Below are 25,883 nucleotides of genomic sequence, written 5' to 3'. Positions count from 1 at the left end.
CAAAATTGTACTTAAGTATATAATACAATACTTAAAGTGCCCATATTATGAAAAAAATCACTTTTTCTGGGATTTGGGGTGTTATGTTGTGTCTCTGGTGCTTCCACACACATACAAACTTTGAAATAAATCCATCCATGCTGTTTAGAGTGAGATACAGTTTCTGAATGTGTCCTGCCTTCAGTCTCTGGGTGAGCTGTTCAAAATCGACACGGCTTGTGACGTCACAAGCCGAAACGAGCAGGCTAACCGCAACCATTAGCTCGTAGCGTTAGCATGCTAATGCTATGGCTAACACTAGCATGCTAACGCTAGCATGCTACCTCGTTCTCAATAGCAAAGCACTGCTACAACACACACAAGTTCCCCATAATCTACAAAAGAACTACTTCCATGTGCGCCCTCATTTTGAAGTCTCCCAGCTAATCCTGCCTTGTAACTGACCAAAGTTGTAGAAACAGCCTTTCTTTTCCTGTCTATGGAGCTAGCTAGCTGACATGATCTACATCTGAGCTACTGGGCATGTGCAGTGCAATCAAAGATAGTACAGAAGAAGAAGAAGAAAAGAGGTCTCACTCTGTAGCTAAAACAGAGACCAGGTGAAAAGAGGATCTGCAGCAGTGAGATAGAGCACTGCAGTACAACACAAATATGGTGTTTTTTGAAAATTAAACCATGTAAACCTATTCTGGTACAACCTTAAAATACAATTATGAACCTGAAAATGAGCATAATATGGCTGCTTTAAGTAAATGTACTTAGCTACTTTTCATCAATAGAAATCAATATTAGGATCCTACTGTTTTTTATAGGCTATTAATACCATATGGCTAGTGTATGCACAATCACAAGTCACAATTTTAAACAGAAATGCATCTAATCAAACTGCATGTGAAATAAGTGCTAATTATTAAATTGCTGCATTATAATAATATGGATAACATGACATGTGGAAGGTAATAGTAATTACTGCTGTATGTCTGTTCATCTCTTACCTCCTACAGTTTTACTTGCATTTAAACAAACACAAAAAAGGTCAAATGTATCAGATTGAGAAATACAAGTTGGCTAAGTTCCATTGAAATGTACTGTAAGAACTAGTTGAGTCAGAAATATGACTTATAATGGTTATTAGTGCAGGGGAACAGTGTCATGCAGTTTAAAAAGGGCTCGCCCAACACCACCCATCCGGGTTTAACACCCAGTCACAGAGCTTCAAGATTATCTTGAACACAACTGGATCTTGTTTTTGTAACTGCACAAACAACTTATAGGTCGTCTAAGCACATGTTTGGAGAGAGTTCACATGAAGCTCCAATGTATTTATTTTATTGCAGATATTTTGACAACACTTGGTTCTTTTTTGAGGCAAGAACAGCTTTACATACAGTACATACATCACCTTGCAGTAATCTATACAGTGGTCCAGCACAACAGTCAAGAGTCTGATGCTGACAGAGGTGTTAAAATTGAATGCGACATATGAGACGTTTTTATTTTTACAGGTTATGAAACTCAATTTAATACTGATAGATGGTCCGCCACGCAAACCAACAGCAGTTGGAGCTCCGGTGGACAGAGAGCTCCGCGTCCCTCAGCAGCGGTTTCTCGCTGCGCCGTCGGTCCCCAGAGCAGCATGGTCACCAGAAGAGTCCGGGACAGTCTGACTCTGCAAACACTGGCATCTGAAAATCAGACGTTTTGGCGCTCGTGATATTCCTCTGGCACCAGCTAAAACCTCTTTAAGGGACGCCAAAACTTTCTCTATGCAGTATAAACCCGTAATAAATACCTACCAGTAACAACTTCATAATACTAACCATTAAACTCTGGATCGACTCCAGCCGTCTTCTCTGCGGGGGAAAAGATCGATGTCAGAAAAAGCAACTTCTTCTGTGTGTTAATTAGCAGAGAGCAGAAGGTGAGGGACCGGATGTCAGGCGATTATCCTGGAAATGGACTTCCTTTGATCCAGACTAGTGAAAGGGTTAAACACATGGGAAGGTACCAGCAGCAGCCGTAACACAGTCTTCTTTGTCAATATATCTGCTGGCTAATTTCACAACATTTTTTGGCTCACCCATCCTGTGTAATCCTAAGAGTATTATGTGTACTTCTACCTGAGATCTTCTCTAACAGTTTGTATTGATGACAAACTCCTGCAGCTGAATCTGACATAAGGTACTTATTGCTTTGAAACACTATATATCTACTATATCCTGTTGCAGTAATAAGAAGGCTGTTAGAACACACACACTATTTGTACTTTTCAAATGCTTTATGTAAATTGGGTTGTTTTCTTTCTTTTTATTAGTTTTATTTTTTGTATCTCCCCTGGCGTACTTGACCTGTTTGTATTGTATTCTTGTTATGTGCTTAATAAAAATTAAAAAAAATAAAATAAAAATAAAAAAGGATCAGCCAATCAGCCCGTTAGGAGTGGCTCCACCTCCGTTATTAGAGACGTTGTGATGTTAAAGTGATGTTTGATCTTTAGGAGACATCGACAGAGATGGAGCTTCTTCCTCTTCTGTGTCTCTGCCTCCTGACTCGCTCTGGAATCACGTCTGCTCAACTAAACAGTAAGAAAACTGATCATTACACTGAGTTATGTATTTGCTAATGCATTTTTTAATTTTATCTAAATGTCTGAAGCACCTGTAAACATGCAGAGGTCTGGAAACACAATTTTAATCATGCTGCTCAGCTGCTGTCACATCAAAATGTTTCCTAATATTTAGCACAGATAAAAAATATTGATAGTTTAGTAACGTTAGATGTGGCATCATTTCTGGTGTGTGTGTGTGTGTGTGTGTGTGTGTGTGTGTGTGTATGTATGTGTGTTCTTGTTTAACTATATTCGTGGGGTCCAAAAACCGGGAGTCCAGTATACTTGTGGGGTCCGGACAGCTTTGTGGGCCCAAAATGCTGGACCCCACAACTTTAAAGTGTTGTTTGAGGGTTAAGACTTTGTTTTAGGATTAGGGTTAGAATCAGGTTATGGTTAGGGTTAGGGTAATGGTTAAGGTTAGGCATTTAGTTGTGATGGTTAAGGTTAGGGTAAGGGGCTAAGGAATGCATTATGTCAATGACGGGTCCCCACAAAGATAGTGACACGCACTATGTGTGTGTGTGTGTGTGTGTGTGTATGTGTGTGTGTGTGTGTGTGTGTGTGTGTGTGTGAGAGAGAGAGTGTGGTCTCCATTGATTGATAAGATGAAGTAGAAACTACAATATGAAAAGATAGTTTTTTGTTTACTTTATTTCGATCACATACATACACATCACATACATAACATAAATGGTAAAAAAAAAAAAAGTGTCACCTTAGTTCATACAGTGTCATCTTAACTCGTTTATAATCCATTCTAATCGTTTAGGTTATAGTATTGACTTATTACACCTACACTTTTTACATTTTATTTTATTTTTATTTTGTTCTGTTGTTAAACAAAATAAAATACATTCCCATTCATATACACATTACCATTCATGCCTCACTTTTATATTTGTTTAGCATCCTATTTGTTTAGTATTTTCTTTTAAATCTTTGTAGTGTGTAACACATCTAAAAGATCCCATGTGTTTACTCCTCCTGCCTATATACATCTTTGTTTTACATTTGTTCTAATCTTTATCTTTGTGAACATGCACATTCCCCGTTCATACTTGCTCTCTCTAATGCAGTGATGGAAGAAGTATTCAGATCCTTTACTTCAGTAGAAGTACTAATGTAAAACTGTAAAATACTCTGTTACAAATGTACTGCATTGAAAATGTTACTTAAGTAAAAGTCTGTAATTATCATCAGGAAAATGTAGTTAAAGTATTAAAAAGTTAAATTAAAGTACTCAATGTAGAAAAACCCTTACATTATAGACACTGGAAATGATCCAAACAGTTGTGTGTTTATTGAGATACTGCACAATCTCCCCATGTTACTTCCTTTTTTTTTTATTATTTTTTGGGGCATTTTCGGCCTCTATTTTGACACCCCCATGATACTTCCTGCCAGCTCTCCACTTTCTGGTCTGAGGTGTGATGTGAATTTTAAAATGTATTTATTAGATTAAGAGCCCCACATTTAAATATTTCAACCAGAGAAAGTTACATGTTTTACTCCCCTCCGTTTCCTCTCTCTCTCTCTCTCTCTCTCTCTCTCTCTCTCTCTCTCTCTCTCTCTCTGTGTAGTGTGTATACTTGCTGTACCTGATGAGGAGACAGTATGTGGTCAATTTTTACTCATTTTACTATTTATTTAAATTTATTTTATCGTTATTAATACGTACTGTGTGTATATGTTTAGACTTATATTGTTTATATCTTTTTATCCTTCTTATATTTGTATATTTGTATGTGTGACATGCTCCAACAACACCATGACAAATTCCTCGTATGTGCAACGTACTTGGCAATAAAGCCCTTTCTGATTCTGATTCTGATTCTGATAATAAGAGCTGTAATGCTAACAGGTTCATAGGATGTTTACTAGATCTGTTTCTTTGCAGAGCAGTAGTGTTAACTTACATTTATTTATTTGTATGACCATTCAGGGGCAGAAGACAACATTGACATATTGTCACCTTATAAAAATAATAATGTTCTTAGTTTCTGTCCAGGAAGTGAAAGTCATGGTAGGACTCTTACTAGAAGAGAAAAGCATGTCTGTAACATTTCTAACTCAGCTCAACTCTGAAGTTCATACGATCACATTATTAAAAGGCCACAATCTGCAGAGAGGGAGAAAGGCCTATACTGAGTTGATGTTCAACATTATTTGGGAAAAAGAGAGTTCAATGTTATTAATGTTTCATTGCATGCTTAAGACCAGTGTGAAACGTAAGAATTAGAAAAAAAAACAACATAAAGGTTATAAAAAATAAAAAATTAGAATATATCCTAAAAAACTAACCAAAATGTAAGAATCAGAATTTTTTTTTGCAAATGTGCAAAACAAGGCCAGAAAACAAGACTGTCTAAGTCTCTTCTTCTCAAGATGAACTGAAACACGGCAACGCCTCCATTATCATCAGGAATACAAAGATATCTGACCTCAAACGTTCTACATTAAGCTTGTTGTTGTTGTTGATGAGTACAGTACATGAACAGGATATTAAAATGTCTTTTAAACTGTTTGTCAAGTTAATAATATTTCACTATCACTAATGTTTTGTTTAGCCTTTTAGAACAAGTTTCAACCTCTTGAGGCTCATTTTGATCATGTATATTTCTGTCTCTTAATATCGAAACATTTTAATCTGTATAATACCAGGACCATGAAGAACTGATGTATGTAAATTGCATCACTGTTAAACAAACACTCATCAGGTTTCATTAGGTGTGTTGATCTCACTTCAGGCTCTGAAAGAGTTGCATTGATAGAATATTTGACAGATGAAATAGAAGCTTTCTCAGAAATTCACAGGGTCTCTCCTTTAACTTGTGTATAATGTCTGTACCAAGTTTCTGGTTGATTGACAGAAGTGACTCTGAGATATTTTAGAAAATGCAATACAGAGAATCTCCAGCAGAGGAAAAGAGCTCTCTAAAACTTCTTAAAAGTTACCAAATTGTTATTAAATCTCTTTTTTGACTCTGAAAACATTTGTTCAATTGTTAAATCTGACTATAAAAAGCTGTTCTTAATATTTAAACAAATATTAAAATAAAGATTTAAATGTTAATTATCGTGAATCTCGCCTTTATAAACATATAAATAAAGTTTATCTGTTCTGTTAGTGTCCCGCTACCACGGAGAGTCCAGCTACATTAACTTCCATATATGGTCAAGCAGGTAATTTAATTGGCTACAAACTCACCATGTTTTCACGGTGCTGACTTACCATTGGATGAAACTAGCTGTCAATAGGACACACGTGAGCTCACGTACGGATGCTCTCCTATGATTGGCTCTTTGAGTTAAAAGTCCGGTAGGTACGTCACTTTAGGTCGTAGAAAGATGCGGTTTGGTTTATTTTGTTTCAGGGCGTTTCCTGATTTCAGAGATACTGTCAATACTTTAAATTTACTTAAAATACGTTATTTTAAAAGTTTGTAGACTGGTGCTGAAGCTAAACGAGGAATATAATCGACTTTTATTCAGGTTAGTTTTACTTCCGCTTGAATTTAAACAAGGTACATTTAATTGGTGGACTTTTGTTCTATAAAACGAGCCCCAGATTGTTTATACATGTCTATTTTCGACCGTTAAATACATTTTAACATTTAAGTTGCTAACTGTTTGCTGCCGTAAACTAAGACGCTACTGTTGTGATGTCGTAAATCCTATAATTAGATTCTAAAATCCGTTGAAAAAACGAACAGGGTTTCAAAGGTATAATATGTCTGTATTGACTTCCACAGTCAACATGAAAATATGTTTAATAATCATTTTTACATGTAAATCTTGGTTCGCATGCAACCTCCGCGCTTTATAACATTAAAAGATAGAAGAGGGGAAAATATCCCAGGTAACTCAAGTAAGTCCTGGTTTTAATAACGTAATCTGTGGGTTCTGAAAACCACAATTTTTGTAAAGACAGTGACTAGAAATAGTATTTGTTGTGTATTGGTCATAATCCGTTGTCAATCCCAATGAAAAAACACACTCTGAATTTAAATCCTACTGAAAGGCTTGTGTTTTTATGTTTCTTTTTTGTCACACTGTAATCCCCATATGCAAGAAGAAAATATTTTAATGCTTTAATTGTCCTGTAATAATCTACTGTTATGCTGTGTTCACAGGTGCGGCTCCAAAACCATCCATCACATCACTTAAGGAAACAAAGGACTGGTCGCTGCTGCAGTGTAAGGTTCATGGCAATCCAGAACCTGAAGTAAAGTGGCAGGACAGTGCTGGGAACAAACTTCCTGCTGAGGAGCCACAGCTCACAATAAAAAGAGGCCTTTTCTACATCACTCTCAATGCTAATGTGACCAAGAGCGATCGCTATCGCTGTGTAGCCACACAGGAGACTATCAGCCATCAGATTTATGCTGAGACCGATGTGCATATCCATGGTAAGATTCTTCCTCATCCTGTAGGATTTTATCTGTGAATAATTTCAAAAATGCATGTTTGAAGCAGTTCTAACTTAGATAAAAAACACATCTGCTTATGTTAAAAAAAAAATCAAACTGAGTGAAAATTTTAATTTCTACAAATGATTGCACTTGTTTGACAATCACCAGAGATACGAGAGAATAAGAAGAAACAAGAAATAACAGAACAAACTGCGCAAATGTTTCATAGTGATTTTGAGATCAGTTTGAACTGACACACACACACACACACACACACACACACACACACACACACACACAAGGTGCGTTTCACTATCTTTGTGGGGACCCGTCATTGACATAATGCATTCCCTAGCCCCTTACCCTAACCTTAACCATCACAACTAAATGCCTAACCTTAACCCTTACCCTAACCCTAACCATAACCTAATTCTAGCCCTAATCCTAAAACCAAGTCTTAACCCTCAAACAGCCCTTTAAATTTGAGGGGTCCAGCATTTTGGCCCCACAAAGCTGTCCGGACCCCACAAGTATACTGGACCCCACGAATATAGTTAAACAAGAACACACACACACACACACACACACACACACACACACACACACACACACACACACACACACACACACACACACAAACACTCATTCCTGCCAGCTAATACTAATGTGTGTACTGTATGGTTGATACATCGGTTGTTTGTGCTGAATAAACACAAACTGCAAAATAAGTCAAAACAGTCAAATTCACAGCTTAAATAGAAACAAAAATTAACTTTGTGTTGAGTCTGAATTCACCTTTTAGGAGCCTTTACATCATTAATCTTACATCATACAATTCTATTTTATTTATAGTGTAAAATCATAACTGTTAACAAGTTATCAGGACACTTTACAGATCTAGACCCAACATTTCCCTTCAAGAGCAAGCATTCGGTGCAACGGAGGAAAACTTTTTTTTTAAAGGCAGAAACCTCGATCAGACCCAGGCTCTTGGTGGGCGGCCATCTGCCTCGACCGGTTGGGAAGAGGGGGAGAGAGAGAGATTACAGAATTACATTTACTGTTTGTAAACATATTTCAGAGGAAGATTTTGAGGACAGCAATGATAGCATTGAGAAGTGTTGTGCAGCGTCAGAGTGACACTTATAGTATCAAGTTATTCCATATTACACCACAGAGAAAATAATACCCAGATCTTGTTTACTTTCTGAGACTCTTTTCTCTACAGTTAGTTTCTTCTTTCCAGTTGAGATGAAAACATGCAGAAAACAAAGTCTGTAGTGTTGTCTGCTCTAGTTCCCAAAATACTTTGGGAATGAAAATGTTTCTCATTCTTACATACAGTTGAGATCATTGTTAGAAATATTAACCCAAACTAACTACTACATATAACTGTGGAGTAGCTTATCTACAGAAAACGCGACATAAGAGCTGTTTAGTACAGGTAAGTTATGTTACTAAATTATCTTATTATAATATAATAATAATAATAATAATAATAATAATAATATTGCTAAAAGTTATGGCAATAATAATGCTACACTTAATGGCCCAGTTATGTCTGTTAAGCTGCATATTTCCCTCTCACTCTCAACTGCATGAATACATATTACTCTTAAACTAAAATATTCTGCGTACAGCATCTAGAAAGACAAACACAGCAGAACCTTCTGTACTTTTACGTGTTACTAACTTAGTTTAATATTTCACCTGATATGTTAAAACTTATTTATTGTAAGTTTTGCTGCAGCTCGTGATGCTGAAATAATTTCCATGTTTGTATTGTTGATGTTCTTCTCTGATAACAAAACAGTCAAGGCTAAGACTCACTGTACATACCGCTCTGTAGTGTAGAAATAACAGACTCCTAGTCCTTGTTGCATTTTATGTACATTTATTGCTCATCACAATGGTCTTCAAATAAACGTGCAAGAATCCATATGTGTCCATCAAGCTCCATAAACAAACATTTTATACATCAACATGAGTGTTGCAGTGCTGTACGGTCGAAAACTATTTGTGCTCCTCCATCCAACAGCACATCTGATACCTGTAGAAAGGTTCTTACCTAAATAGACATGTGACGTAAAGCACAATCGATACACCTAGTGGACATTTTGTGTCCTACACACAAATACATGAAAATGGCTCTTAAAGTATCCCTTTAAGTAAAACTAGCAGAAGAGCAAATACGTATTATATTTTATACATATAAGATCAAAGAAATTATATCTCTCTGATAATTGTGGTGAAGTAAAAAGTAGCATAAAATGGAAATACTCAGCCAGACATTTAGCCAGTTGTGTAATATTTTCTTGCACACCTGCAGTTGTTCTCTTTGTGTAGACTGTGATACTATATGATATGCAGTTAAATTTTGAGTGTTACATTAACTTTTTGTCTTCTGTTTCAGGGTCCACTGGATGGATTGTTGCTGCAGTTATTGGTGTTCTTTTTCTTGTTGTTGTTGCCGTTGTTACTCTAGCTGTGCTTTTATACAGGCGTAAAAGAGGTAAGTGTAAAACATGTATTGCATAAACATATTCATGATGAGCAGGAAACACAACTGATTATTTAGATCATCATCATTTTATCATCATAATCGTCATATTTAGAGTCTTTGCAGTTGTTTTATCTTCAGTCATTAATCATTCTGTTGGTACTTACACCAGAGTAGGATCAAGTCAGTTGGATTTTCTCTAATATAACTGTTATAGGATGTTATAATGTACTTAAGATAATATTATTTTATTCTTAATTAATTATCCTTTAAATGATTTATTATATGTAATGTAGGGTATGAGAATTATATAATACACTATAAGCTTAAAACAAACAGTTAAAGTATTTTGGTTGTGTATTAAAAAAATATGCAGAAATAATTATGCAGGAGAAATGAAACTCTCAAACTAAACTGCTTGTAAAACTGCCTTTGTGGAATAATTCTGTTTACAATTTTTTTTTGCCTTAATAATTACTAATTGATAACTCTGCATGTAAACATATTGATTAATACATGTTTTTATCTTTCAGGGCCAAAAGTCATCAAAGTGGAAGAAGGCAGTGATGTTACTTTACCCTGTTCTCTCTGGCCCAAGAAGGATCTTCGGTCAACACAGTTCGTCTGGGAGAAAACTTATGATGATCAGAAGGTGTTCCTGTATGATAATGGTGATCTTTACAGTGACGAGCGTCCAGGTCAGAGTGAGCAGTTCAAAGGTCGAGTCTCACATTTTCCAGATAAACTGGAACAAGGCAACGCCTCCATAATCATCAGAAATACAAGGAGGGCTGACAGTGGAGAATACAGATGTAGTTTTCCATTAATTCCGAAACATCAAATATTCTACATTAAGCTTGTTGTTGGTGAGTACTTTGATGAAACAGTTAAAGATGTCCCCTCATATAACGACTGGATCCTCGTCTCCACCTTGTTATCTAGCTGCTGCATCTGAACAAACATGATGAAAACTTTGAACTCATCGATGGTGTCAGTTTCACATTTCTTAATGAAATATCAGCAGTCTGTAGTAGATTAAATCTGAGTGTGCACACTGCCTGATGTTACTGAGAGATGAATCTGCATTTTGGTTTTGTTTTCGAGAGTAACCAACAAAAAGTTAACTTTACTTTTATGCATAGTTTTAAATGTTTGTTTGAACTCTGGCCTCTAGTTTTACAGCCATATATGTGAAGCCGGGAGTGAAAAGATGGGACTGCTTAAATTCATACGACAGGATGTTATAATGTACTCAAGATCATTTTATTCTATTATTAAAATGATTGTAACAATCAGGCAGAGAAAGGATATAACTGGAGTAAGAACAGTAGGAGAGGAACAAAAATTGGCACTTTTTGCTGATGATTTACTATTGACTATATCTTACCCCACACAGGTTGTTCCTAAAATCATTAAACTATTACTAGACTATGGCTCTTTTTCAGGGTACAAGGTTAATGTAAATAAAACACAGGTATTAACTCTGAACTATGCCCCACCAGAAGAAGTCAAGGATAGTTATAAATGGAAATGGGAGGCAGACAGTATCAGATATTTAGGGGTGGTATTGCACCGAGACTTCACTAACATGTTTGAAGCTAACTATGGCCCTCTGAATATAGCAATAAAATCGGATATACAAAGATGGAATGCCATACCTTTTTTGGACTTACATTCTAGGATTGATTCAGTAAGATTAAATATTCTCCCCCGAATGCTCTACTTATTCCAGTGCTTACCAATCTTCATACCTCAAAAACAATTTTTAGAGTGGGAGAGAATGCTGTCAAAATATATTTGGAAAGGGAAAAAATCCAGAGTTAAGTATAAAACCTTACAATTGAAGAAAGATAAAGGAGGTCGTGGTCTTCCTTGTCTACGAGAATATTACTGTGCTGCACAGTTAAGACCATTAATATGTTTGTGTTCTTCATATTACACTGAAGGATGGAAGGATGTGGAGGGGACAACTATTGAAGCAATACCAGTTGAAGCTTTATTAGCAGACATCAAATTTCAGAATAAGATTCCTTTAACGGACGAACCCATTTCACGTGTAATGATAGCAGCTTGGAATGAAGCAATTGAGATTTGTGGTTTGGAAGATACTTCAAAAATCCTAAAATGGTGTGCATACGATTCAGATTTTACCCCGAATCAGCATGATGATAGGTTTAAGAATTGGATTTTAAAAGGATTATTATTCATTTGTCCACAAGGGGGCACTCCAATCTTTTGAATCCTTGCAAAGAAAACATGGATTAGGTTCTGCTGACTTCTTTAGGTATCTTCAGATCAGGCACTATTTTAATCAGGAACTGAAAGTGAATTTAAACAATCTAGGATTCGTGGGTACATTTATATCATTAACTACAAATTCAGGAGCACACAATAAAATTATATCCAGGTTATACAACAGCATCCTGCAGTGTAAAAAAGACAACACATATTATGTTAAAGCGAAGTGGGAAAAAGAAGGTAATTTGATAATCACAGAGGAATGTTGGGAACATATGTGCGAGATACAATGGGTTACAACTGGATCTAATGTATGGCATGAATTTTGTTGGAAAAGTATAAAGAGATTTTTCATCACCCCAGTTCAGAAGAGGTATTGGGGCATTGGAGATACTTGCTGGAGATGGGGGGGGGTGTGGTGCTAACCATTTCCACATTTCTTGGGACTGCCAAGTGATTTCTCAGTATTGGTCTAGAATTCACGAGCATATACAGAATGTCTTTGCACTTGTTTTTCCATTTGCTTTTGAAACCTTATATCTCAGTAATATATCAACCGATAAATTGGACTCGAAAGACAATAAACTTCTATACATCTCATTGGCAGCAAGTAAAAAGGCTCTAACAAGGAGATGGCTCAAACCAGAACCACCAACAACTGAGGACTGGATAAACATTGTGCAAGAGATCTACACAATGGAAAAACTGTCCTTTTCACTCAAAGTGCAGATGGACACTTTCTATAGGATATGGTCCAAGTGGACGGAATATGTTAAGCCGGTTAGATCTGATTTTTTGTAAACACTGCTGCTTTTTATTAATTGTGCACAAATTTAAAAGTGTAAATGAATAACATAAATAATATGGAAGTAATTTGGTTACCCCGCCACCCGCACCTGAGTTCTGTTGTTCCTGTAATAGAAAGTTAAAAATGGTAAAGCAACATAATGTACTTCATATGTCAAACAATTGTAAAATTCAGCATGCTTTTCCAATAAAAGATAATAATAAAAAAAAATAAATGATTGTAATGAAGAATAAAATGATCTTGAGTACATTACTTGAGTGTAAGGAACGGTATGTAAATGATATAATGCAGTACAAGCTTAAACATAGTTCAAATATTTTGGTTATGTTTAAAAAAATATGTAGAAATAGTTATGTTAGAGGAGAAATTAGACTACAAACTAAACTGCTTGTAAAACTGCCTTTGTGGAATAATTCTGCGTACATTTTTTTCTGCCTTAATAATTACTCATTGATGACTCTGCATGTAAGCATACTGATTAATACATGTTTTTATCTTCCAGGGCCAGAAGTCATCAAAGTGAAAGAAGGCAGTGATGTTACTTTACCCTGTTCCCTTTGGACCAAGGAGGACATTCGGGTAACATGGTTTATCTGGAAGAAAACTGATGATGGTCAGAAGGTGTTCCTGTATTGTTATGGTGATCTTTACAGTGACAACCTTCCAGGTCAGAGTGAGCAGTTCAAAGGTCGAGTCTCACATTTTCCAGATGAACTGAAACAAGGCAACGTCTCCATATTCATCAGAAATACGACGAGGGCTGACAGTGGAGTCTACAGATGTAGTTTTCTATACACTCAGACACCTCAAGAATTCTACATTAAGCTTGTTGTTGTTGGTAAGTACTTTGATTCAACAGTTAAAGATATCCTCTCATTTAAGGACTGGAGCCTGGTCTCCACCTTGTTATCTAGCTGCTGCATCTGAACAAACATGATGAAAACTTTGAACTCATCAATGGTGTCAGTTTCACATTTCTTAATGAAATATCAGCAGTCTGTAGTAGATAAAATTCATTCATTCATTCATTTGCATAAAGATGGGCATCGGCCAGTTTTTGGACGCGCAGCATTTTTTCAAGCCGCCTTCCCGGAATACTTTGCGTGCACGTTGAAGTCGCTTGACGTTACCCATAGGAATAGAGTGGAGCGTGGCGCGACAGAAGCGATGCAAGGTCAAATGGATCTGTACCGTTAAATTGAGACAGTTTCATTACTGCTTAAAAACGTCTTGTCGCGTTAAATAGTAGTCTAATTTCGGTGTTTTGGTACAGTTGGTTTTAACACCTGATGCGAAGTGTAGGCCTATAGGAGTTGGCTACACATGAAAACCGTGAACAAGCAGCGTCGTTCGGCTCCGTCTTTCTGCTGTGCCCCATTCACGTAGTGTTTAGTTTTACACTATGTAGGTTAAACTCTGCAATTAATGCATGGTTCACATGTATGCATGAACAGTTGTGGTCCATTACACTGTAGGCTATATTCAACGTCACTGATCATTTTTTATCAATAGAATGTAGAAAACATTACACTTCACAACGTTTTGTATCCATAACATTATTATATTATTGTACAATTTAGCAGTAAAACCAGTAGCCTATGTAAGTCAATCCTACATTTTTCAACAAAATGTTGCAAAACTTGCTCCTTGGGGGGGGAAAAGTGACCATAAAGCCCTGTTCATGCTAATTAAACAACTGGACCATAGGGTCAAGTGTTGTCGTAGCCGGCCCATGTCCCGGATATAGAAGCCTCCTTACTGGAATACTAATATAATAATATTCCATTATATTTTGTATTTTGAATTGTTACCTGCCACCACAATTTTGTGATTTCCTTGCCATAAATTTAGACGTTTTTACTGTAAATTGGTGCCTAAAAATGTATCAGAATGCAGGAATGGAAGTCTTTTACCCTCAAAATTTCCAAAAGACCAAATCTGAGCAAGGAAAAACCCTGAAGTATAATCACAGCCATGAAAACATATTTAAATTGCAGAATTAGAGAGTTAAAACAAATGAAAAGATATAGAACCAGACAGACAATATGTACAGTGTCAACGGAGAGAAACATGGACAATCAAACAGACAGACCAAACCTGTAGAGAATGACAGTAACAGCATACAAACGGCATAAATAGGCAGTATGTGTAAATTTGTTATGAACGTGTGCTCTTTAAAAATTAGTAAGCATTGTTTGCCAGCTACTTACATTAAATGTTTAAAAATCTGTTACATAAGGTACTGCTTATATTATTTCACCATCTGTACACAAATGTAATTAGTGAATGCACGTGTCCGTGGCTGCATGGGCATGGTAATGTGGGCTGGTGTGGCTACAGTGCCAGGGCTGCATTTTTGTCCCAGTCTGCCCCTGAGTACACCTTACTATGTTCTTGCACTGTTTATGTTGTTAAGCGATAATATAGTGCCTTTATGTAATTTCAATTTAAATGTATTCAAACTTTACTATTGAAAATCTTGAATTAAATTAAATTAATAATAATATAGAATAGAATAATTAAAAATTAAATTATTTGCAGCGTGACAGTCTTTTTCAGCTGAAACTTGTGTAAAAGGAATAAAAGTGATTTTCCTTTCTTGGGTCAGTTTCTAAGACAGCAGCCCCGACCTAAAACATCTAGACACCACTCTGCTGCTCTATATTTATTCCTCCAGGTTTTGGAGAACATGTGTGTGTGTTTGCAACATACTGGACATGCAGATAAACAGTGGAGAAGTGAGTGTGTTGTGTTGGATAAAGAGTTTAAAAAGTCTAAAGCCCAGTCCAAAGTCCATGCTTTCGAATTGTATCTACTGTACTTTATTTGTAGTGACTTAGTATTAAAAAGATGTAAACAGTGCAGAGTGTTTAATGTGTTGCAATGAGATGAGCTTTTATTTTGTAGGAGACCCTCTGGACACCCCTTAAGGACCCTTTGGAGTCCCTGGACCCCAGTTTGAGAACTTCAGCTTCAAGCTTCACTGCTGCAGACGCTGGTTGTTGTCTATCAGGGGTTAGTTGTTAGAAGTTAAAGATTTAAATTAAAAGATGTGTTTCCTCTTTAGCTGACCTCTGATCAATGCATGTAAGAGCCATGTTCTGCATTCTCTCTCTCTCTCTCTCTCTCTCTCTCTTTCTCTCTTTCTTTCTCTCTCTCTCTCTCTCTCTCTCTCTCTCTCTCTGCTGAAGGCCAAACATTTTGCCTCGCGGTAGGTGCTGTGTTCATTTACAAAGATCTGCAGCATGTAACGTGAGAGTGTGTAGGAAAGGTTGCTCAACTAGGAAGTGCATTTGTTTTCATAGAGCACATAATACTGCAGGGACGGGAGAAAGGTTGCTGTAAAACAACTCCAGTCAGCTGTTTAGATGAGTTCAAACTTGGATATATGACAGAGATGTTGAGTGTATTGTCTTTGTTTTTCCTTCTTTAGTATCGTTCATCAGGACATTAAAACATGCTGCTGGTCTGAATGAAACCTAAATGACTTAAAGGTAGCCTACGGCATACTGTCTGACCATTTGATGTTGGCTCTTAAAATATGCTGGAAAGTGGTCTCATATGTTGATTTTTTTATAGGACTGTCTTCAAGTGCAACATTGTTTTTACCACATTAATTTAGATTAGAGTAACAGGCATTTCTTTGTAAAATTAGTTTTCTTTCCTAGTTGAGTTCTTTTGTTTTTTTCCTTTTTAAATATTATTAACGGGTATAGGATATTTTGAGCCACCAAAACCCCCCCTGTCTACGGCCTGACTTAGTTATAAGCTCAGATATAGCTTTAGAGATCCCTTATTGCCTGCTAGAGTGGATTGATGTGTTAAGTCTTCTATTATTCCCTGCATGTCTGAACAGTTAATGTGGGTTTTAAAGTGTGCAGTGGTATTTTGTTCTTTTGGGGCACTGTGTACTGTGTAGCTCAACACTAGCGCTGTCGGCCTTTTCCTTTTACTGTTTTTATCTCATGCAGATTTTGTGAATAAACTAAATGTATATCTTGTAATCGGCCTCTCATTGTTCTGGACACTTGCCTGTTTCCATCACTACATATGTAATATACAGTAGAGTTCAGGTCATTGGTCATGTTGGAGAATGTGCTTTGCTGTGTGTTTTGCTCTCACGCTCCACTAGTCTGTCCTGCTTTTGGATTTGAATTATGAGTTGGTTTCTTTAAGTGGAGTTAGTTCAACGGAGCAGGATGATGTGGAGCAACAGTTTGTTTTCTGACCACAGATGTAGACTGTATTTTGGTTACAGGAAAGTGAATTTCAGTACAAGGTCAGTTTTTTTGATAGTCCAGCTTTGTATATGGTTACTTTATGTATCTCTCTTTTTATCATATCCTTTGAATAAACCATGTTTCACTCTACGAGCCTCCTCTCTTTGGATAGCTTTGCATGTGGAGGTTGGACATGGTGGTCTACCTGAGTCAGAACCCTTTGCATCCTGCAATCACTTCAATTCAACTTTATGTCAGACACACAGGTCATTTCAATATAAAATATGTTAAAAATATATATATATATATATATTCTATTTAAAAATATATTTTGAAGTTGAACGCATACAGATATTTGTTCAATTTTTTTTTCAAAAATAAGAAGTGTAACTGAAGTTGTGTCACTTTATGTTGGGTCAGTTAATGCCATTATAAGTTTTTTTTAATCACTTTAAGCAACTCAAATTTGTACATAAAATTCCTCAACACTGCATGAAGGGTGGGAACATTACTAGTCAAACGTAAGACTTGCACTCGTCCATCTTGGCAGTTTAAGACAGATTGTGAATGCATCATTAAATGCCTGCAAGAAGAGGTGAGGAAGGTTTCATAAGCTGCAACTCTGTTATGTCCAAGTTGTCTTCAGAAGTGAGGAGTTTATTTTAGCTTCCATTTTCAACAATGTGGCGCTCTCTACTGTCCTAAAACCAACTTTAATCTGCATTGTGTTCCACCTTTTAAACTGGCTCAGCAAACACACATGTTCCCGTTAAACTTTGTTTTCCTGACAGTGAACTGTTTGGCACATTTGTCGGTGTTTTATTTTTACTTCTGTTTAAACAGTTCAATATTTTTTGGGGGATCAGATTTTAAAGTGCCTCAGATGTGACATGATGGAGCTCATGTTCAGGTCTCAAATGATCACATTCATTTAGCTCTCTCTAGACACAAGTTAGGCCAATGTTCAGTGATTCATCTCAAAGCATTTCAAGTCATTTATTTTGTCATATATAAGATAATATAAATAAGACTAATTAGGAAAACCTTTGTCTCTAGACACAAGTCACTGGAATTTAGACATTTTGGTATTTTGAAGGCATGTGACTTGAATGCTAATTTGATTTAAGCATTATCAGGTGATGTGTATTTGTGTAATGAGGGAGTGTGTGGCCTAAGTGATCAACACCCTTTATCAAGGTGTGCATAATTATTAGGCAGCTTCTTTACCTCAGACAAAATGGGCAAAAAAAGAGATTTAACTCTGAAAGTCCAAAATTGTAAAATGCCTTTCAGAGGGATGAGGCACTCTTGAAGTAGCAAAGATATTGAGGCGTGATCACCGAACACTCAAACGTTTTGTTGCAAATAGTCAACAGGGTCGCAAGAAACGTGTGGAGAACAAAAGATGCAGATTAACTGCTAGAGACTTGAGAAGAATTAAACATGAAGTTACCAGGAACCCATTAATCTCCAGTGCTGCCATATTCCAGAAATGCAACCCACCTGGAGTGTCCAGAAGTACAAGGTGTTCAGTGCTCAGAGACATGGCCAAGGTAAGAAAGGCTGAAACACGACCACCACTTAACAAGACTCATCAGTTGAAACGTCAAGACTGGGCCAAGAAATATCTGAAGACAGATTTTTCAAAGATTTTATGGACAGATGAAATAAGAGTGACTCTTGACGGACCAGATGGATGGGCCCGTGGCTGGATCAATAATGGGCACAGAGCTCCACTTTGAGTCAGATGCCAGCAAGGTGGAGGTGGGGTACTGGTATGGGCTGCTATTATTAAGTATGAGCTAGTTGGACCTTCTGGACCGGGTTGAAGATGGATTTAAAATCAACTCCCAAAACTACTGCCAGTTTTTAGAAGATACTTTCTTCAAGCAGTGGTACAGGAAAAAGTCTATATCCTTCAAGAAAGCCATGATTTTTATGCAGGACAATGCTCCATCACATGCATCCAAGTGCGTGGCTAGCCAGCAAAGGCCTTAAAGATGACAGAATAATGACATGGCCCCCTTCCTCACCTGACCTAAATCCCATTGAGAACTTGTGGGCCCTTCTTAATCGTGAGATTTACAGTGAGGGAAGACAATACACCTCTTTCAACAGCATTTGGAAGGCTGTGGTTGCTGCTGCACAAAAAGTTGATCAACAGATCAAGAAACAGATTCCATGGATGGAAGGCTCATGACAGTTATTGAAAAGAAGGGTGGCTATATTGGTCACTGAATATTTCTTGAAATGTCAGAAGTGTTTATTTGTACATTTTGAGTTTTATTCTTACTATAAGAAATTAAAATAAACAAGTGAGATGGGAAAATTTTAGTTTTTCATTTAGTTGCATAATACTTCTGCACACTAATAGTTGCCAAATAATTCTGCACACATATATTATATATATATATATATATATATATATATATATATATATATTAGATATTCTCCTGAGAAAGCCAAAACTCACTTTTCCTTTGTTAAATATTCAGATTTGAGGTTTATTAACATTTCTGATTGACTGAGAGCAATGTATTTGTTACAATAAATCCTCAGGAATACAACTTGCCTAATAATTTTGCACACAGTGTGTATATATATATATATATATACACACTGTGTGCAAAATATATATATATAAGTAGTAATTACCGGGGGTAGGGGGGTAGGGGGTGCGCGTGCAGCTTTTTCTAGCGTTCTGATTGGTCGAAAAAAATAAATAAATAAATTAATTAAAAAAAAAAATAAAAAATAAAAAATTGAAATAAATGAAATCGATATACCCCAGTTTGTTGTCCCCCCTGAGTGGAAGGTAAGTATGTGCGAACCAGAGCCGTGACTGCATGGAGTGGTCTGTTACAGTGTGGTGAAGTTTTAAAATCCTGTATTCCTAAAAGGGAGTCTGGCGCGGGGGTTAGCATATAGCTACCACCCCAGTCTGTATTGACGTTTCGCCGTCTGAATGCGTGATGACGTCGTCAACAGGTCCGCAATGGTGTTACGTGTTGGAGTTTATTTAGATACAGGTGTTAAAATGCAGGTGTTAGACCAATGGTTAGGGTTAAAAAGTTATGGGCCCCCTATTACTGTATGACGGTCATAGAGGAGGGGTATGTAGGGGCTATGTCTAGGCATGTCTGGTCACTTTTTTTTTTACCTACTGTTTTCAGCGAGCTAGTTAGCTTGTCAGTTCGGCTTGCCACCTTCGATCATCTCAAACAGCTCAACGTTGCATTTTTATTTTCAAATCCTTTGAGGAAAAAGCAAGAGGAAAAAATGTCCTACAGTCATGTCTACACGCCTATTTGGACACCAAACTGGATCATCTGGTGAAGAAGGTACACTTGATACACGCTCCACCAGTACATTTGAATTGAGACCCAGTACATTTGAACTGAGACCCAGTACATTTGAACTGAATCGTGCATCCCGAAAGGGATCATCTAATACTGGAGAAGGTGTGGATATTATAGATACCCCTTTTGCTTTGAGTAGGGCACCTCAGAAAAAGAGAGCCCGGCCAGAGATCTTTACGCCCAGCATGATAGAGTCGTGTACAGCTGATATGGAATGTGATGGTGTCAATGGATATTTCTACTCCATTCGATACAGTGAGGGGTATGTGACATTATCTGTGTACACTAGCGTTGTTGCGGAGTTACATAGCAACGCTAAAACAGAGTGTACAATCTCGGTGAAAGACTGGAAGCTTTTTAGGGATGTTGTCTGTAAGGACCTGGACAACCCTGGATTTCCTGAGATGGTGTATGTGTCCCAGTGGGATAGCAGCAGAGCAAGCAAAATCTACCGTGTGGAAGCAGACCGTTTCACAAGATCTGCTGAGGATTTTATCTTCCTAAGTGTATGCGAGGAAAAAGAGAAAGTTGTTGCAGCCAGAGGTCGTGAAGAATGGTTGTTAAAGCCATATCCTGTTTCTAATGCTGAATGCAACAAGTGGTTTAAAAACGGCTTCTTTATACAATGGTGTGACTGGGAGATTCTGAAGAAGCAGTTTGATACGGTTGATTATATCATCAGAAGAGCCCAAATAAGGAGGTCTCATGAGACCATAAGAAAAAAGTTGATCTTTGATGACGGCGGACAACCCTCTCTGCCCCTCCCACGACCACTTTATAGACCTAAAATCGTCAGACACAAATTCTAGTAAAACGGTGGGTCTATTTGTATGTGCTATTTAATTTCAAAATAGTTAAAAAGCTTTTTATTTTGTTAGTGTGTTTTTACTGGGACTGTAATGTATGGATTTTTTTCCTTCTCTAGAATGTATGGAGTGGAACTGTGTATCACCAGGGACGCCTCCGAGCCAACACAGCATATTTGCACCGCTGACTGTCACCGGATCTCCTCAATCACTCTTGTCATCCTCATCATCATCATCATATCTAACCCCTGAGCGCTTCCTGGCGCCACCACAGATGTCCCCCCCTTTGCCACCTTCTCTATTGATCTGCTCACCGCCACTTCCCCCCCACCCCTTTGGACATGTGTTTTTCCCCAAATCGTCTGATGTCTTACAACTGCCAGATGGACATGTTTGCTCAGACATTGTGGGGGATGATCAATCGGATGGAATGTTGTCAACATTGTTTATAGACAGTGTTAAAACAGTGTCTTTACATCTGCTCAATGTAGTACTTTACAAATATTGGGAGGAGGTGTGTCCAGGTTGTCAGATCAACCATCCTAGTCAGAAACAACACGAGTGTTTGGGTAGTATACCCGAGGGCTTCTACGTAAGACATTTTCAACAAATTATGAAAAGACTGTTAACGGATAAATTTATCCCTGTTGTACAGAGCTTTCTGGCTATGAAACAGCTCTGGGCTGATGGTGCAAGAATCCGTGGTGCAGCAGAAACTGTCTTGTATGAGTTGAAATCTGTGGAAGATGTCACAGTCAGAATACGAGAAATGTATGATACTATGATTGGCGAGGACGTCGTCAAAGTTGCTGAAATTCGCGAGATTGGAGACTACTGGAGAGATTTATATGAGAGAAAAAAGTAACGTAGTGTGGATATGGGGAATTGTTTACGTGTAATGTATAACCATAGCAGCGAGCGATATATGATAGTTCGTTTATCCTGTATTGTAAATCAAGCCATAGCCAACAATGTGAATGATGTTAAAAAGTACCAGAGTATGTGTAGGGCCAATAGCCTCGAGGTGTGTAGGCTGGAGAAAGTGATGGATCTTGTTAGAAGACAGTATAGCAGACCTCCTTGGGATGAGTTGATACAAATGTTGTTATCAATACTAATAACTCGTGAGAGTGTTGCAGACACCTTTTGTACAGTCATAACTAACATCACGCACAATTTCAAGATGCTGAAAGTATATCATATACTGGTTATGTACACTATGCTTATAGATGTGGTGGGTCTGTATGTCAAAGAAAAGCAATGTAACGAGGTCTTACATGATTTGCAAAAACTACATGTATTCATAATCAGTAAAACGGATGTATCCATTTTAGCCAAAACTCTATCTGCAATAGAGGGGGTTTCGCAGCCCGTATAATTGTCATGTGTGTTGTAGAATAAAAAAGGATGGCATAAAACTAATGTGCTCACTTGTGTCCTAACTGCATCATGGAGAGGGTTATGCAAAAAAATATATTATGACCCCGCACACCCTGGGGGGTTAGGGGGAGTGTATAAGTTGCGCAATGCAGTCAAAGAATGTACGGGAGTCACTCCACCACTACCTACAGTTAAAAAGTTTCTGTCGCGTCAGGATTCTAGAGTTCTATAATAAGGCCTTTCAAGGATTGATGACTAAATACAAAATACATCATTTCTCTACATCATACGAGACAAAGGCAAGTGTAGTGGAACGTTTCAATCGTTCTTTTAAGACTCGTATGTGGAGATATTTAACAGCTGTTAATGCACGTAGATATACTGATGTGGTGCAAGATCTGGTGAGTGCTTACAACGATTCATACCATAGGTCAATAAAAATGGCTCCTTCTGCAGTGAATAAAGACAATGAGAAAACAGTCTTTAACAACCTATACAAACTGAAACACCCCGGAATGGTTGCTTTTAAATTTCAGCAGGGTGACACCGTCAGGTTGTCAAAACATAGGGGGGTATTTAGGAAAGGTTATGAGGAAACGTTTACAGATGAATTTTTTACTGTAGCTAAATGCATCGGAAGGACACCCCCTGTTTATATATTAAAAGACACTGGCGGGGAGCTATTGACTGGAACATTTTATGAGGCAGAGTTACAACCCATAACTGTAGACAAAAACAAAGTGTTTAAAATAGAGAAAATAATTGACAGCAAGAAAGTAGGTCGTAAAAAGATAGTACTGGTGAAATGGTTGGGATGGCCTGATAAATTCAATTCATGGATCGCTGAAAAAGACATATTGGATGTGAGATAAAGCTAGCATGACAAACACTTAAACTAGTCATTCTAACTCTGTAGTGAAAGGCGTAGGTACAATGAATAAGAATGGATTTTTTGTTACGCTCCCCAGTAATGCTTCAGCCTTAGTTTATCCGAACAATAAGATATGGCAGTTCAGAACTAAATTGGCAAAACCGTTAATATTTCAGCAGCCTTATGAGGTAGGCCTCATAGAGATTCATTACCCACAGATATGGACCAGCTTTACCATAGACGATGCAGAGGTTGAAATTTTTGACACGAAAACTAAACAGACATACCAAATAGAACTAGCGGTCGGGTGTTATAACTCAGTGGCTAGCATTGTTAAAGAGTATAATATGAGGTGCAAGGCTAGTCTAGGGACAGCAGACATAGCCATGAGCTACAACAATATTACAAACAGGGTTTACTTTATCGGAGGGGCGGGGTATCATTTAGCCTTTACAAGTCATTTGGCCGAGATTCTGGGCTTCATTCCTGACACTGTGTTCGAAATAAATTCCATCCCTCGTGTTAAATGCGTAGCCCCCAGGCCTGCAGACATCCACGCCGGTCGCTATAACATATTTATTTATAGCGACATAGTGGACTACCAGTTAGTTGGCGATAGTCATGTCCCACTACTCAGGTGTATAAATATCTCCGATGAGACCCGACGCATTCCCACTTTGAGTTACGATACGCCACATTACACATCGTTATCACGCTCGACTGTTACGGACATTCAAATAGATTTACGCGACGACCAGAATAAACACATCCCCTTTTCATACGGAAAAGTCATTGTCAAACTACATTTTAGGCCTGTGAAGCAGCATTAAAAAATGATGCGCAAAGCATACACCTCAGATGATGGAAGATATACAGCCTACTATATGAACCAGGCCGGTGGAGAACTCACTGGCTATATAGGTTCCAGCACACAATACGGCAGTGGTTTAGGAGGACTATTCAGAAACCTGTTCCGAATGGCTGTTCCACTTTTAAAAAAGGGTTTTAATCTAGCCAAACCGCATCTGAAAACTGCTGCCACGGGTATTATTGGGGATGTTGTGTCTAATGTACGGGAGACCATAGCAAACAGACAGCAGGGAAATGGTCTCATGGTGTACAGACGCAAACCGTTAAGAAGAAGCCCCCCAGGATGTGGGCGTAACAGGCGGTATCTAGAAAACGTAAAACCACCACCAAAAAACGAAGAGTCATCAAAAAGAAGACAGCTTCCATAAGGCGTAGAGCTCTGAATCAACGCTCTCTGGTCTTGGCAAAAGACATATTCTAAAATAATATCATGGCGTTCATTCATAATCAGTCGGAAGAGTGTGTTAAGACCGAACTAGATATGTTCACCGTGCCGTATACCCAGACATCTATTGAAAAATCAACTTTCCTAGGAATACCACCTGTGTCTGCTCTAACAGACAGTGGACCTATAGAGTTCTTCATATCTGCTAGTGGAGAAGATTATTTAGACCTTAACGATTCATATCTGTATACGCGTGTAAGGATTACAAATCCTGACGGCACAGTGCTGGCTAATGCGGCCGATGTGGGATTTATAAACTACCCTGGATGCAGTCTTTTTTCTCAAGTAGATATAATGCTGGGCGATAGATTGATTACACAGTCTTCAAATACATACCCGTATAGAGGAATTATTGAATGTTTGCTGAACTATGGAAAAGAAACACTAGATACACAGTTTAGCACCGGACTATTCTGTAAAGATACGGGGGGGGAAATGGACGAGACATCCATTGCAGTCGATAATTTGGGGTTAGAGCAACGGGGGGCATACACTGGTGAAAGCCGTATTGTGGAATTAATTTCACCGGTACACGCCGACTTGTTTTTTCAGGAAAAGCTGATGTTAAACGGTGTAGACTTGTCGCTTAAATTCATCCGGTCAAAAGATGACTTTGCCCTAATGACCCCAGGAAATGTTCAATTCACTGTGAAAATAATGTCTGCCAGTCTGTTTGTAAAGAAAATAGCAGTGGCGCCAACTGTGAGATTAGCCCATAGTAGAGCATTACAGCACACTAATGCAAAATATTCTATTGACAGGGTAGCCATAAAAACATTCTCTATACCTGCTGGAACGAGAGTGTGTAATCAGGAGAATCTATTCATAGGTCAGGTACCTAAATTCGTAGTCTTAGGCTTTGTTGATAATGAAGCATACACTGGATCATATGCACGTAACCCATTTAATTTCGGACACCATGATACAGAATTTATAGGCCTATACGCTGATGGACAGCCTCACCCTGCACGCCCTTTTCAACCTCATTTTCAAAGAGGTCAGTATGTGCGAGAATATTATCAGATGGTTGAATCAACAGGACGCCATTTAAGGGACCGATCATTAGCCATAACACGATCAGATTTCGGGGGTGGTTACACGCTGTTTTGTTTCAATCTTGAGCCCGACGGCGGTGGGGCAGGAAATGTATCACTGATTAAGACAGGCAATGTGAGATTGGAAGCTCGTTTCCGTAACCCACTCCCACGGACGGTGACCCTGATCTGTTATTCTGTTTTTGATTCTGTAATCGAAATATCTAACCGGAGACAAGTCCTATTGGATCATTACTAGCATGAATACAATAGAGATTACCAGTGTGCTTAGAAAAAGAATGAAAAGGGGAATAAATTTCTTAGGAGTC

At 37.8% G+C, this 25,883-nt stretch overlaps 1 protein-coding gene and 1 long non-coding RNA gene across 2 annotated transcripts in view; both read left to right on the top strand.

The window, feature by feature from the left end:
- Positions 1-2,421: 2,421 nt before the first annotated feature.
- The window catches only part of LOC116050327 (butyrophilin subfamily 2 member A2-like), a 29,983-nt gene continuing 6,521 nt past the window's right edge, over positions 2,422-25,883 (top strand). The window contains exons 1-3 of the mRNA XM_031300301.2: positions 2,422-2,582; positions 10,057-10,389; positions 13,072-13,350. Of these exons, the coding sequence (XP_031156161.2) occupies positions 2,513-2,582; positions 10,057-10,389; positions 13,072-13,350 (682 nt within the window). The 5' untranslated portion in view covers positions 2,422-2,512. The remainder of the gene's footprint in view (positions 2,583-10,056; positions 10,390-13,071; positions 13,351-25,883) is intronic.
- LOC116050300 lies at positions 6,437-6,890 on the top strand. The gene is made up of 2 exons (XR_004105056.2): positions 6,437-6,470; positions 6,745-6,890. It is a non-coding gene; the product is annotated as an uncharacterized LOC116050300 (long non-coding RNA).

The sequence above is a fragment of the Sander lucioperca genome, chromosome 6 (genome assembly GCF_008315115.2).
Source record: "Sander lucioperca isolate FBNREF2018 chromosome 6, SLUC_FBN_1.2, whole genome shotgun sequence".
Lineage (NCBI taxonomy): Eukaryota > Metazoa > Chordata > Actinopteri > Perciformes > Percidae > Sander > Sander lucioperca.
This window is presented reverse-complemented; position numbering and strand designations above follow the sequence as displayed.